At 35.8% G+C, this 16358-nt stretch overlaps 1 protein-coding gene across 1 annotated transcript in view; it reads right to left on the minus strand.

Moving 5' to 3' along the window:
* Nucleotides 1–10556: 10556 nt before the first annotated feature.
* GALNT12 (polypeptide N-acetylgalactosaminyltransferase 12) overlaps nt 10557–16358 on the minus strand; it is a 37799-nt gene continuing 31997 nt past the window's right edge. The window contains exons 8-10 of the mRNA XM_026701029.2: nt 14407–14520; nt 12612–12767; nt 10557–11030 (exon numbers count right to left, since the gene is read on the minus strand). Coding sequence (XP_026556814.1) covers nt 10893–11030; nt 12612–12767; nt 14407–14520 — 408 coding nt within the window. The 3' untranslated portion in view covers nt 10557–10892. The remainder of the gene's footprint in view (nt 11031–12611; nt 12768–14406; nt 14521–16358) is intronic.

Below are 16358 nucleotides of genomic sequence, written 5' to 3' on the forward strand. Positions count from 1 at the left end.
CTCAAGCTCCATTAATAGAATGCTCTAAATTATTAGGCATGTCTAAAGAAGAATTTCTAGTACTGCATTCACTTATTTTCTTTCACCCTTTTGTGTCCTTATGAGTCCTATAAACTCATGGGCAATAAGAGAGAAGATATATTGACAGTCCTTGTCCTACTTTACTAGTCCTACTTTACTATAAGGAGAGATGACTTATAAATGAATGAATGAATGAATGAATGAATGAATGAATAAATAAATAAATAATCTAGCATATGTCCATATTAATATGGTGTTAGGAGGAAGTATATCTTATTGGGTGTATTTTGTTGATAAGAATTCTAGCTTTCAGAACCCTCCATTTTATTTTCACTCCTTCCTTTTCTCTGTTTTTCTCCAGAACAATAATTTAATATTTTGAGGACTCTATAGCTGCTATTTTTTAAAAAAAAAAACCTACAATTTTTGGTATTTCCCAGGCTTGGTGATTCCCCACCGCCACCCCATATGTCCTTTTGAATATTGAAGTGTCCACAAATATAGAATGAGTTCATAATCTGTACAAGGGACAATTTTAAAAAAGCTAAATAGTTTCTACATTTTCAGGACTTTCATACTTGGTTCTGGTGTAACTGTAGTTTGCTAATCTAACTCAGCATCTTCTACATTGACAAGAAATCGATTTTGAAAGTTTCAGAAAAAGATATTTCCCAGTCAGCGTGGAAATTCCTGCATGCAGAGCATGTACTTTGAACTGGACCATGGCTCTTCCTTGTACACCTGGGCAGTTTTAATATTTTCAGATAAGGGTCCGATATTGGTGAGACAGTTACAGAAAGCAAAAATAGCAGCAGTGTTCTACTAAAGACAAATTAAATATACTGATTTAGCTCTTGAAAATGGAAGGGACCTTTCTTTTTGGGAATTAGTCTACAGCCTGTGGAAAAATGGTAGATGTAACTTTCACCAATTCCTACTTCCCATGCTCTCAATAGTCCCTCTGAAGTGGATTTTTTTAAATACAATGGGCCGCATGGTGAAGAGGACAAAGTTGCTGATAGAATTGCTACTGGAGCATAACTCTGCTCAAGCAATCTCCCCCTTGGTGGGGGAAAAAAATCTAAAGTCCAAGGCACTCATTAAATAGTCAAGTAGGAGAATATATTGTCAACTATAGAACTAACAACCTAGAACTAAGAACAAATTTCCTGACAGAACAATTAATCAATGGAACAACTTGCCTCCAAAAGTTGTAGGTGTGCTCCAACACTGGAAGTTTTTAAGGAGAGATTGAACAACCATCTGTCTGAAATGGTATAGGGTTTTCTGCCTGAGCAGGGGATTGGCCTGGAACCGTGATGGGGAACCTATGTCATCTGTGCCGGAAGTGGCATGAAGAGGTCGCCCAGAAGAGCCTCACTGTGCATGTGTGTGCGCCACCCACCAGCCAGATGATTGTCAAGTATCTGGCACACATGTGTGGGGGCGGGGTGTGTGTGGGAGATGTGAGCACATGCACAGAGATGCGTAGCCTGTAGGAGGATCACATGCATATGCACAGGGGGCACGGGGGGCACAGGATGAATGCACGCACAATTTTCAGCACAGGAGCCCAAAAAGTTTAGCCACCACTGGACTAGAACCTCCAAATCCCCTCCAACTCTGTCATTCTATTCTAACTATAGTTATTTTTGGAAGAAATCTGAAGAAATTGCTAGGAGTAATCACCACAGAATATTTAGTCATAATTAATATTAAAGGAATCCTTAAAATAAAATCAAACGTATTATTACAAAGATCAGTAATAAAAAAATCCTTCAAAACTCTTAATAGTATTTAAGTCCAAACATAGAAATTAATCCATTGATCAACCCATTAAAACTGCATCATTGTAGAATGCATATTACTTAAATATTTTCTGAAAATGGAGTAAAATGAAGAAGAAAACCTGTTAATACTATATTATCTTTTACATTAACCAAATAAAAGGATTATCATACTACAAATCTCTTTCAATGTTTTAAATTATTTAAAGAGAGATATGGATCAAATAGATATGAAATGGTAATTAAAATGATTATTTTATTATTTTATTTTAAATGGAAAAGAACAATTGTTCCTGTTATCTTACTAGCTCTTTAGGAACGGGGCAGTGATGTCAAAGCCCATACTTTTTATAAGAATACCTGATACATTTTACACTATGCACTCTATAATAAAATGGTTGAGTTTTGTAATTTTTGGAAGAAATTTCAAGTTTTGCAAATATTTAGTTAAAATAGATTTATCTGAAGTATTTATACTTTATTATTTCAGACTTCTCAAAACAATTCACAATAGTAGAAACTCATAAATAAAAACAGAATAAAAATGTTCTATTTGAGGACAGTGGGGTAGTATGTGTTAATCTTCAAGGAAAGTCAATATAAAAAGCTTTAAATACCTTTTCTGATGCTATTCCACCAGACAGAGTCCCCACAGAGAAGGCCTTTTTCAGCATCATCCCTAGCTGATAAGCAACAAGCTGTGGCATGGAGGTCAGGAGTATCCTGCAACTGCAGCTGTCTAGGCAAATTTTATAGATGTATTGCAGCCATTGTTAGGTAAACAGGTTTTGAGTTTGTCATAGCCTTATATAGTAATCGCAGCACATTAAACATGGTTGAGGGGACTTTTCAGAATTTCCAAATGATCTTCTATTCAAGATGGCCAAGGGAAATTTAGTGTTGTGACAGCAACCTGGCAACCACAAAATATTATACATTCACCTAATGACATCACAGGCAGTATCTTAGGCCCAAACTAGACCTGAGGACAGCCTTATACAAAGTACATTGTAGGAGTCCATCCTGAGGTTAACAATGTATGATTCACTTGCCAACTTTCCTTATCTGGAATGGGCACAATTAAAGTAACCTAAAATGCTGCAAAGTGTTTCTAAGCTACAGGTGTCATCTGTACTAGCTTTGCAAAAAGCTCCTTCGGCTGCATATCCTTGGACAAGAACTGGGAGGGAGTTCCATATTTTCCCCATTGCCGTGGTGAGAATGACATTTTAGTCTGCATGTGTGGTTGGTTTTCTTTTTTCTTTTTAATGTATCTTAAACTCCCTAGACTTTTCTTATCAGTAGAGGGAGCCAATACACTGAAAAATGTCTCCTATCTGCTGATGGGGAGGAAATTGCCGTTTATTGGAGATAAAGATTTTGCTACCAATAAAAAGTCATGAAAATGAGGTAAAAGGCTGGAATAAAAGCAGTACAAGAATAAGGAATATTTAGAAGAAAATAAAAAATGGCCCTACTCTTGTTTGATCTGTGGCTATTAGCATGATCCAGGGCTGCAAAAAACATCCAAGCACTGAAATAATTCCTTCAGGTAAACTAGGTGCAACTCCATCTGGAGCGAGTAATTCCCCTAAATTCTGAATCTAGTGTTGTGATTCAGTGAGTTGATTACGGGACAATTGAAGTCCACAACATATGCACAAAACATGAGGGAAAAGATTGCTATTCATAATGTGATAAAATATTTTTTTTATTTCACTTTTGCTTTCCTTAGTACACCACAAGTTTCTGCAAAACTATGAGGAATGATCATCCCCACTACCATCCCAAGAGTTAATCTCCCAAATGACTTCAGGTCCTCCCAAACTACCATGCATGGTTCATTTCTGCAAAAAATGAATATGTACAGAAAATAGACCCCCTTCTGTTTGCAAGAACATAAATGGTTTCTTGTGGGAATATTCAATTTAATATATAATATCAGTGGTGGGATTGAAACATTTTTACTGCCGGTCCTGTGGGTGTGGCTTAGTGGGTGTGGCTTGGTGGGTGTGGCAGGGGAAAGATACTGTAAAATCTCTATTCCCACCCCACTCCTGGGGGAAGGTTGCTGCAAAATCCCATTCCCTTCCTACTCCACCTTTTAAGCACCTCAGTAACTTTCCTTTGGTGATCCATCAGATTTTCCATGCTGCTATGGTAATGATTTGGGGAAAAACAAGTCTGGCACAATGTTTTTCAACCTTAACAATCATAAATTTGTGAACTTTAACTACTAGAATTCCTCAGCTCTTTTTCAGGGGAAAAGCTTACAGTACCGTATTTTTTTAAAATGTAGCATTTCTGACATTATAAGCATCAAAGCAATTAACAAATTACCAGTATGTAGCAGAGAATCAAAAGTACAAAGAATATAAAGAGTAGTTAAAAGTTTGTAATTTTTTTATTTAATTTAGAAATTCTATGTTATTGATATTAATGTCCTAGATTTTAGTTTTAGTTATTATTTCATTAATTTCCACTTTCTGAAATCTGACTTTAGCTATTAGTCTTTAGAGATTCTTAAGATTTCATAGATCAAAACCTAACAGCTATCTAAATGCAAATAGAATGTAAATATTGCATTATAACCAAGTGTTGTATTGAATCAACAGTAATGTGAGAGAAAAGACTCACATTATCAGGATAAGACAACTATCAAAAAAAAAAAAAGACTAGAGGTGGTTAATTTAAAAAAGCACTTGGAAATGTGAGCTTTAAAAACAAATACTTTACTGCATTGTATTAATCTCATTAGCCTTTGGTACTTATAAACACAATCTTCACATATGATTCTACAAATGTGGAAAAACACATATATTTATAGACATCACAAAACACAATAATATTTATGAAATTAATGCCAAAGATCATATTTATAAATAAATTCAGGACTCACATAAAAACAAGAATTACATAGCTCCGACTGACAAAATTTCTCAAGGCTATTAAACAAAGTAAGAAAATGCAAATATTAAGACAGGTCGAAAGAAATGGCATCCAAGTATTCCATAATTTCACAATGTACATATTCTTGCTGATAGTTCTAATATATTGATCCCTCACTTTGTGTCAAAATTAAGCATACAACTTCTCTAACTAGGAAGTAACATTGAAGTCAGTTTTTGACATTACAAAGTAATTACCATCAGTGAACCCTCATTATACCAACAGCCCCCTTCACAAGGCCTAAGATACTAATCTTTTCATGTTTTCAATTTCCTATGCATATTCTTGTTTCTGCAATTGTCAAACATATTTTAAGCTCTTGTTGCTTTTGTTCTGGTTTATTCAATAGAGACTAAAGGCTGATAATTATAATGCTAGCTAAGCACTAAGACATTGAAAAATAGCTTTAATTATACTATTTTATTATTTAAAAAACAGTGCTTTTCATTAGCTCATTTGCATGAACTAGTTGGAAAAATGAATTTCAGTAATGTAGAAGCTCCTAGTCCACAAATAGCTAGGTTTGGTCCAGATCATTCTAACTTTTTAAGGAGAAAAGAAAATCTCTTTCCAAAGGAGACTGCACTGGCTCCATGAAGGCCAGTTTGCTTCTAGGTTTGGCCAAAGTTATCACCTTTAAAGCCCTACATAGTTTGGAACCAGGCTATTTGAAGGACCACCTCTCCTATTACATCCACCTGGCCCATAAGGACAGGAGGTCATGGTATGTTGTGGGTCCCATCTATTAGGGTTCTACACTTGATGGGACTATGAAAAAGGGATGTCTCAATGGTGGCCCCTTCTCTTTGGAACATCATCCCCCCTGAGACATAATTGCCCCCCATCCTAAACTTTTTCTGAAAGGCCCTCAACGCATGATTTTATCAGTGGGCTGGGGGACCACAAATGGAGATGGAGCCAATCGTGTGGTTGAGTGGGTGAGGTAGGATGGGTTTTTATGCTGTGAATTTATAATGCCATAAAGAGTCACCCTATGTGTGACTTGGGAGGCCATATAAATTTGTTAAATAAATGAATGAATAAATGAATGAATACTATGAAAAAACACAAGAGCACACATTTGCTTTTTAACACATTGGATTGAATTGTAAGCGGCTGAAATATGTCAAATTAGATAGAAGCCAGGGCATGGGGTTTCAAACAAAGATCCTTTAAAATATGATGCCCTGTTTGGGGGCACATCTCCTAAGGTGTGCAACAAACCAGAGTATTTGGAAAACACATTAGAAACAAAGGTGCCCTGAAGCTTAGCGTTAAAATACAGTGGATTTGGAACTGTATCGAATTATCACATTCCCTCTTATGATCTGGATTTTGGCAAAATGCAATTCATCTCCTTATAAAAATATGAAGCCATTTCTCTTTTACCAATCACATCTTAGGAAGTGTGGTGTTTCATCTTCATTAGCATCAACTTTCCAATCCATAAACACATGTACAAAATGCCACTTAAATGCCAACTCCACAAATTGAAAACTACTTTAAAGAACACTATTTTAGCACACCATCAGACATGTAAAAAACAATCTGGGGAAGAAAGCTGAATGCTAGTAGGTACTGCTGACACAATTAAAGCATATTGCCAACAACATGGTTCATTTTATCAACCTCAGAAGGATGAAAGGCTGAGTGAGCCTTCAGTGCTGTCAGCATTGAACTCCAGGCTGTAGGCAGAGTTTGCCTGCAAATACTTCTCCTTCTTCCACTTTTCTCCTTTTCCTCTTCCTCTCTACTATATTTTATTCAGTTTTATATCACGGTAGATATTGTATGTCACTTCACTGTAACTTACCTCATTTTATTGTGTTTTACTGTGGCTGATGCTCATGTTTGATATGGTCTATTCTGTCTTTTGCTTCACTTGCTGAATATAAAGACAGATAGAATAACTCTACAAATTCTTCCATACAAAGTTTCTTTTATTGGATTATATTAGGTATCCTTAAGGTAACTCACAGTTATGTCAAGATGCATCTAATGTCCAATTCTTTGCATAGTTGAAATCGTAATGTAAATGATAGTAATCTTTCTATCCCATATTTCATTCCATAGTCATAGAGACAGGGGGTAGAGCTGCTACCACAAGACTGTGTTCAGGAAAGAGTGAAGAAACCTCCCCGACCCACCAAGAGTCAATTCAGTGACCAAGCAGGGTTACAGATGTGACCACGTGAAATGTACTACATTTCCCAGGATACCTTAACTACATTTACCATGATGCATTCCCTTAAGGGGACAGCTTTCAATTCCTAACTAACCACCCCAAATCTCATTAACTCTAAACTGTCTGGACAGCACATGGTCAATTGATTGATCCATAAAGCATATTATATTGTATCCAATGTATAAAGATCTCTTTTATTTAAACTGAACTTTGAAAAAAAAACATAACTTGCTTGCCTGATTTTGTATTTCAAAATTGCTTTAAAACTAAGAAGATACAACACTGATAGCATCATCATATAAAGGAGTCCTAGTGTCGCTCCTTTTTTGCAAGTCATCTCCCAAAGGCAAATGTTTGTTAGAGAAAGGAGAGGAAGGAAAGCATTTCTCAGGCATGAAATCCCTATCCCATACCTATACCTGCAGAGTTCCAGATGTTGTTGTGATGAAAACATTCATTGATCTTTTAAAGAGCTATTTCTTCCCCCAAAAAAAAAGCATGCAGGCTGCCACTATGATTGGTCTAGTTCTAATTACCACCTTCCAGATATTTCTGTGAATGGCTAAAGTAAATCCTAAGGTCTGCATCTATTCGCAAAATCAGGATGTCAGTACAATGTCAGCACAAAGTACATCAGCAAAATTGAGAAACTAGAGCTTGTCAGGGTATGAGAATGAGGTTCTGAAGCCAAGTGAAGTAACTTAAAACAAACTACTCCTAAAACTAAAATCTTATGGTATCTCTGGACACCTACATAACTGGATAGAAGCATTCCTGTCAGACAACAAATGGTCAAAATTGGGAGCATCCTATCAAATTCTGTACCTGTCAAGAGTGGTGTCCCCCAAGGCAGTGTTTTAGGACCAACTCTCTTCATACTCTACACAAATGACCTCTGTGATCATATTAAGAGCAACTGCATTCTCTTCGCTGATGATGTAGAGCTATTCAACATCACAGACAATACTGCTATCCTCCAAAAAGACCTTGGCTATCTATCAGAATGTTCAAATGGCAACTTCAAATCTCAACAAATAAATGCTCTGTCTTACATATTGGCAAAAAAAAATCAGAAAATAAAATACAAGCTGAATAGTCAAGACCTTGTTGAGGATCCAAACTCTGTCAAGGACCTTGGAGTACTCATCTCTAATGATCTAAGTGCTAGAGCCCACTGTAACTACATAGCCAAAAAGGCATTAAGAGTTGTTAATCTAAGCCTACGTAGCTTCTTCTCTGGTAATATCACACAACTAACTAGAGCATACAAAATATTTGCTAGACCTATACTTGAATACAGCTCATCAGTCTGGAACCATATCATGTATCTGATATTAATACAATTGAGAAAGTCCAGAAATATTTCACAAGAAGAGTTCTGCACTCCTCTACACATTGCAGAATACCTTATGCCACCAGACTTGAAACTCTAGACCTATACAACCTAGAACTACGACTCTTTCGGTCAGATTTAAATATAGTATATAAAATCATACATTGCAATGTCCTACCTGCAAATGAATACTTCAACTTCAATCGTAACAATACAAGAGCACACAATAGATACAAACTCAAGGTTAACTGCATCAAACTTGACTGCAGAAAATACGACTTCAGCAACAGTGGTCAATGTTTGGAATACTCTACCTGACTGTGGTTTCCTCCCCAAACCCCCAAAACTTTAACCTTAGACTATCTACTACTGACCTCACCCCTTTCCTAAGAGGTCTGTAGGGGGCGTGCGTAAGTGCACCAATCATGCCTACCGTCCCTGTCCTATTGTTTCTTTTTATTTTTCTTATACGTATCCATCTCATGTATTCAAAACTATGTTTATACTTATACCTGTTATCTTGTAAGTGATTGACAAATCAAATAAATAAATAAAAATTCAAAGGGCACATTCAGAAGTCCAATGGTGTGACAGAGAACATCTCAAAAACATTTAATAATAACTTCTGGGGGGGGGAAGCATACTAGTCTATGCATGTGATTTAGTGCTTCAGAGGGAGTTATTTATTTATATTTCCTATTTCTAAACCACCCACCTCCCTCAGCCACTTTGAAAAATGTGTACTTTGTACATCTCTATTTCTTCAGCTACTTTAGCCACACCATTGAGTTGGTTTCCATAGTAACAAATTAGCGTTTTGCCTCTCCAATATCATTGCCAGAATCTGACATTCAAACATCTTTAGATTTGAGATTGTTTCTGACCAGGCATGAGGTGTTTTTGATTCAAATGTAAACTCCCCAAATTTTCAGCATTTTGAGCTCTCCACAAACCATCCAAATCTGTCAACTTTTGCATCCTACCCCTCTCTTGCAAAGGTACTTAGAATCGTTCTTATTCAACAATCATTTTCTCATCCCAATCTGCAACATGTTGTTTATATTCATTACTAACCAAACTTCTACTAATTCACCTTACCACACAATCCTTCCCCCTCCAAATTTAGGAAAATGCCATTTCCTACAGTATTTTATTTTCACATAAGTTAGGATAAGTTCAGTCAACATATTGGTAGTTGCCACGCTACACACATTATCTTATATTCTGTACAAGCGTTTGTTATACCATGTAAAAAAAATCTCTTTGCACCTTTTCGTGGCCATGCATGAATTTTTGTGTGATTATAAAATTATGGATTCAGTCAAAGAATGTTTCTTTATCGCTACTAGATCTCTGGTGTAAAAATCCTAGATTACTAGGTAGAAGCAAAGACAATCATATTTCATGCAGATTGCCTACTTCTTAATTTAATTTGTTACCTGGAAGGTACCATGTCTTGTGTAATTTCCTCCCTGAAGTCTGGTTCTGAAGATTTTTTTTTTTTTGGTCCTGCTACAATGATTCTGCAAGCCAATATTCTTTTTAGAAATTGGCACCAGTTAGAAATGGGACAGAATTTTCATTAAGTCTTTATTTGAGCCAACCAAATGTACCTTATACATCTTAGATTAACATGTGTTAATCTGAAAAATTGTGTTTTAAAATGGATGCTTTTCTAACATTACATTACTGTAATTCTTAGATAAAAGTACATTAAAAAATTCATACACTAAGGCAGGGGTCTTCAAACTTGGCAAGTTTAAGACTTGTGGACTTCAACTCCCAGAATGCCTGAGCTAACATGACTGGAGGAAGAATTCTAGGAGTTGAAGTCCACAAGTCTTAAAGCTGTCAAGTTTGAAGACCCTGAACTAAGGGCAATCATGTATTAGAATACAAAGGAAAATGGTGTAGACATTTAATTTATATGGATGTTTTTAACTGACAGCCTGATTAGGTAATTGGAGATAATATTGATTTTACGACAGGATGTCTTTGAGACTGAGCTGAATTGGAGACAGAGTGATTCAGTCATCCTTGCTTCCAATTCATTTATTGTTTTAATTTAAAATATTTAGAACCAAGTAATTACACATTGTGCCCTATTATATCGTAATAGGTTGACTTCACATATAATTCTACTATAACGATCTACTTACTATATGCTTAGAATCAATACCAGTTGTGAGTCCTCTTCATGCAGTTCCAGTGTACTATTTTCAGATATATGAAAAAATTATATGTTTCTTTATATTATAATAATTTCACAGCCAAAATTGTCTTTTTATTTTTCTTTTAATGTCTTAGTCACATTAAAGTTGAACATATTAGGAAAAAAAATAAATATTTAAATTATCAAATTTAAGTGCCACCACCTGCATTTCATTATCAAGTCTCTAGGTTATTTCTAAAATATATAAAAATTTTAGAAAATCATATAGCTGCCAAAAGTAGATTTCCTATGAAGAAAAGTCCACAATAATTACATATGAATTTCAATGCCTGCTGGTGTTCCAGAAGTTGAAAATAATACACACCTCCTTGTACAAACGATTAAACATTTCCTTGCTTCAGATCCAGAGATTATCTTGATCAACCACAAAATTAGTTTTCTGTATCAACTTCTCCCTATAAAAAACCATTTCTGGTATTCTGAATTGGAACATGGCCGTAACAAAGGTGCTGGATATCCATTTTCTACATCAGATTCAGCTTGTAGACACTTCTGGGTCTGCTTATGTATTAAAACTCCATCCTATAAAACAATAAATAGTTTTTTATAATGTCTGGTAAAGACAAAGTAACCACAGTAAGAGTTAAATTCACATTTTAAACTTGATTAACTTCAAGAAAAGACAAGCCACAAAGAACAGAATTGCTGCTAGATAATTTATTGTTCACATTAACAAAAACTATTGTGAGTACATGTTCATGTACTTTGATTTACTAATTAACATCATGTTAATTCTTTTGTATAAAGAGTTGTAAGTAGCTAATAGTGATCTGGATTAACATATATCCGTGGATGACAATGACACCGTTATACAAAGGAGAGAATCATATAGGTCAGCATTAGCTACAATTAATTTTGACCAAAGAAGACCGTATATGCTGCTCTGTAGGAAATCTGCTCCATGTATCCTGCTGTATACAGACTTCATTTTTATAGGTGAATTTGCAGTGTGCAGGGAGATTCTATTGTATCGTCCAAAAGTTCAACCAGAGGTGTCTCCAGAGATGCTTCATCAAAATGATGAAAGTAGAGGCATGCTGTAAGTTCTGTCCTTTTCATACATGCAGGTAATGTCAGAACACATGTTCAGAACACATGTACAAAAAAGAGAACTTCTGTCACAATAGCACAATACTATTGTCATTTGCCTCAATCCTTGGCAGATGCTCCTGTTTCCAGCTCCCATGCAATATTATAGTGAGTAATCACTGGACAAGATGGGAGGCTCATAATCAGTCAATCAATCAATTAATCAATCAATACTGATCTCTTAGAAGGATCTAGCATTCTTTGATCATGAAACGCAACTTCTCTAAAAGGAAAAAGTCATCAACACTATTCCTTTTTTATTATTAATCTCAGACAGCATTTAGGAGTAGATTACAATAACCTTAGATTTGGAGATGCAATTCAGAGGTATGAACATTCACTCATTTGGTTAAGTGCTACATTTTGCAATATTTTTGCCTGAAATGTATAAAACTGTCAGTATAAGCTCACAGTGACTACAGGTTGTCAAAGCTGCACATGCCTTTCTTGGCTACATCCCAAGAATATATAATTTATCAAGGCACCAAGAATTGCTAAGAGTAATTAAAGTAAGAATTACAACTAGAAGGGGGATTGGCAATATCTGAAGTAGGACATTTGGACATGGGCAAGAAAGCAAATTTGCAAGCAATTGAACATTTAATCTTTTTTTAAAGCAGTTGCCTACATGTTTATCTTCCTCTTTTTTCTTTTCCTTTAAAAAGTCATTGTTACAAATAATGCTAGAAATTGCTAGCTCAGCAATTTAATCTATATGGTCTGGTAATGATCTTGTTATTTTTCATTGATATTGCTGTCATTATTATTTTAGGGAATTTAATAAAGAAAAAGAAAAACAGTATTTTTAAAAACAGAAATGTCTGTTCTGCTTTTTTAAGTAGAAATATCAATGATTGCAGGAAAGGTAGGAAAAGAGGATGAAGGAATATACGGCATTGGCAGGAGTACCATTTTAGTATAAACAAAAAGTATCATTCATTACAAACCTCTAATGTTTTAATAACCCATTCCCATTGTAGCCTAATGTTTGTTAACAAATGTGACTATTCTTACCTCTCTAAGAATAAATTTCTGATTTTCAGGAATATTTTGGATACTATCTTCACATAAGTACATTTTCAAAAAATCAGTTCCTGGATCAACAGCTGCACAGACTTCTGGTTGACGGGTATTATAACGTATTTCATTGTGGGAGGTGTACTCAAAAAACTGTTATTCCCAAAATAAAAAGATAAGTAGATCTCTATTAAATTTCAAGTATGCATTTCTATGATCAAAAGCATTGTGAAGAGAAGGATAGTAAAAATTTAAAAAGCCATCTCTAGACCAAATCTGAAATTCTTCCGATAATAATTACCATGACATTTATATACTTACTTGGAGATTTTATATGAGCATCTATATTATTAAAAATAATTCTTGATGGCTAACAAATATTGAAAACATGAGATTAAAACTTCAACAAATGATCAGCATCATAACACCCCGCTCTCCAAAATTACCAAAAAGGCTGGGCGCACCTCTCATCCTTAGGGAAGAGCAGGTCTTACTGGCTTATTGGTAGAGAAAAGACTTACGGCATTTCCTGAATCCCACCAGATAACAACACTAAACTGAAAGGACTGGGGTAAGCCTGCTTTATCTAATTTAAAGGGACAGGTAAATGTCCTCAGAGAGAGGCAATCTCACAAATAACCTAGCCTTGAGCCATACAAGGTTTTAACTGTGACAACCAGCTCCTTGCATTGGTAAAGAAATTAGGAGTCAGTGCAAGACTGAGGAGTAGTGGTGTAACATGGATAAATTCATGGGCCACCCAGAATATATGTGTTACTGCATTCTAGTTCTGTTGAAATTTCCAAGGAATCTTCAAGGGCAGCCTCATGAACAGTACACTGCAGTAATCCAAACAAGAAGTGACTAGGTCATGAGTCATAATAATCAGCCCCCCCCCCCCACCAGTCCAGGAATGGGTGGCACTGGTGCACAAGATGATTTTATGCAAAGGGTCTCCTAGCCATAGCCATCTTCTTTGAAAAAGTGTTAGTCTGGGAGAACCCCCAAGTTACACACTAACATTTGGAGAATGCATCCTATAGAGTTAAAGATGACCCCGCATCCCAAAACAACTCCCCCTTATTAGGTTTTCTGTGCCAGCACTGGGTCAGATTCATGGTTGCCACGAATTTCCACACTACCCAATGAAGGCAGGATGAATTCTCCCAAAACTATCAGTCAAGGGAACTCCATTACTATTTCAACCATCCAATGAAGTCCAGGCAGAGAAACCACTACACAAGGGAGGGAAGTAAACAGAAGCCCCTAACTGGGCTTCTTAAGAGTCCAATTTCATAAACAAGACGTCATAACCTCTTATGTTTGAGGCAGCACCACTAAAGGAAACTCCCAGGTGGCAAAAACCACACCCATGTCTTTATCTTCAAGTATTTTAAAAATTATTTGCTTTACTAAGTGAGAAATCCTCTTAAAAATCATATTTCTTTCCGAAATAATTGTTCTGTATTTGTACTCTGACTATCTCTGCTATTGTATTGTGAAATGCTGAAACTGTCAGCCTTCTCAAGTGGATCTTAAGGGCAGAATTTAAAAGGAGCTGATTAAGTTCACTTAAGAAGAACCTTAGTCCAACTTCCCAATACATATGCACACCCATACGCCTTGAACTTCTGTTTAATTCTGCAAAGAATTACAGAGCAAGACTAGGTTTAATATGGGTGCTTATGCTCAAAACTGAAAAGTTTTGGTACAGTTAGATTAGAAGAAATAACAGGACCATGCATGTAGAAGGAGAAAACTATTATCTGACACTTGAATAAAAATGCCTTACCTGATTTTGTCCCATGCCATGACATGGATATAATATGATTTTGTGTCCCGTTATTTCATGCTCACTGGGAGGATTGTAATCAAAGCAATAATTTAGCATTCCTCTATTCTTCAGCTAAAAGGCAACAAAAGGCCATTAAAATATATCATTTTAATCCAAACACTCCACCAGTTATTTTGTGTGTGTGTGTGTGTGTGTGTGTGTGTGTGTGTGTGTGTGTATAAGATAGAGATAGAGAGAGATAGAGAGATAGGATAGATAGATAGATAGATAGATAAATAGATAAAGGTGTGCGTGTATAAGGTTCCCAATATAGCTGCCTATTGAAATGCTGTAAATAATTATTGTACAATTTGTTTATTCTTGGTTTATTATAATTATAATTATTGTTATTCATAATAATAATATTAATCACTTAATGCTTATTGAGAATATATTAATGTCTCAGGCCATACTCTGCTAATATTGTGTTGTCAACACAGCATTTCCCACTAAAAACCACTGCAGCATGAACTGATCTTTTATTTATAGTGAACTCAAAATGTCAGTCCCAAGAGTTACATAAAAGCAAGAAAAATTTCCCTTCAAGGAAATTTACAGTATGATCCTCAGCAGAGAATTTCACAACACAAGGATCTGCCAAGAACTGATAAAACTTGTATGGAATAGGAACAATAATATAAAGTGTGGCTGGAGAAGAAAGAGCCTTTCTCTTGACAGGCAGCCTTGAAAACATGGTGACCTCCTTGGCACACAGCAACAGGCAAACAAACATAGTCAGTTACATAGCAGGCAACTAAATTCAATCAGCCGGACAAATTTGACTTAGAGCAAATTGAAGCATGGTGAGTGAAGTATTGTCCCAAAGGTGCTTTTCAAAAGGCAACTGGACTTTTGTTTTTTCCTTGAAAACATTTCGCTTCTCATCAAAGAAATGTCTTCAGTTCTGATTGAATGGAAGGGAATGGAAGGATTTCTATTCTTTGCAATCATCTGGTCATTAGCACTCTGATGGTTGGATGTTAGAGTCATGAAAACAATAGAAATCCTTCCATTCCCCACCATTCAGTCAGAACTGAGGAAGCTTCTTAGATGAGAATCAAAATGTTTTCAAGGAAAAAACTAAGAAAGTCCAGTTGCTTTTTGAAAAGCACCTCTGGGACAAACTTGACATGGATGATTGAGCATTTTCATAGACATGAGTAAAGTACTCTACTATTCACTCACTGGTGCTCCAGATTTTCTTTTCCTATGCATGAATCATTTAGGCAGGTATAGACATGAAAGTATTTTCCAAGAAAACACCTTTTCTTTTACAGGGGAGAATCATCAATATCAGGAATTATTTTAAACAGACCTTCAAACGTGAACTTATAGCCAACAACACCCAGAGTTTTTATTTTGGTCACAGATAAGCATAAGACAACATAAAAGTGCACGGATATAAAACTTACAATCATTTCAGCAATTTTACAGCTCTAATGTTGCAGTGCTAACACTAACCTATTTCATGCAATAACGTTTAAAACATAAAACTAATAGACAATAATAAATATGTAAAACTATTAAAGAATCAAATTCTATAATACAGTACATAGTATACATTTGTATAGTATACAAATGTATACTATATTTACTAATTATAATATAAATACAAGTCTCCCTTGAGCATAATTGGGACATAAATTTCCATCACTAAGCAATTGGAGTTGTAAAGTGCAATAACATGTAACCGCATTGCTTAGTGACTGCAATCTTAATAGATCCTAGTTGCTGTTACAACTCCAGATGTGCAGGTCATTAAGTGGGAAGTGGAAGGAATCCCAGGTAAGGAGCGCAGAGGTACTGCAGTGTAGTGGGGCAGGCCAGGGGAGGCCCGGTGCAGGCCATCCATGAATTGGGGGTTACTGCAGTGTGGCAAGAGTTCAGGGAAGCAGGAAAGAGGGTGCAGA

Source organism: Pseudonaja textilis, chromosome 3 (genome assembly GCF_049901715.1).
Source record: "Pseudonaja textilis isolate UNSWEBS1 chromosome 3, rPseTex1.2, whole genome shotgun sequence".
NCBI classification, from domain to species: Eukaryota; Metazoa; Chordata; class Lepidosauria; order Squamata; family Elapidae; genus Pseudonaja; species Pseudonaja textilis.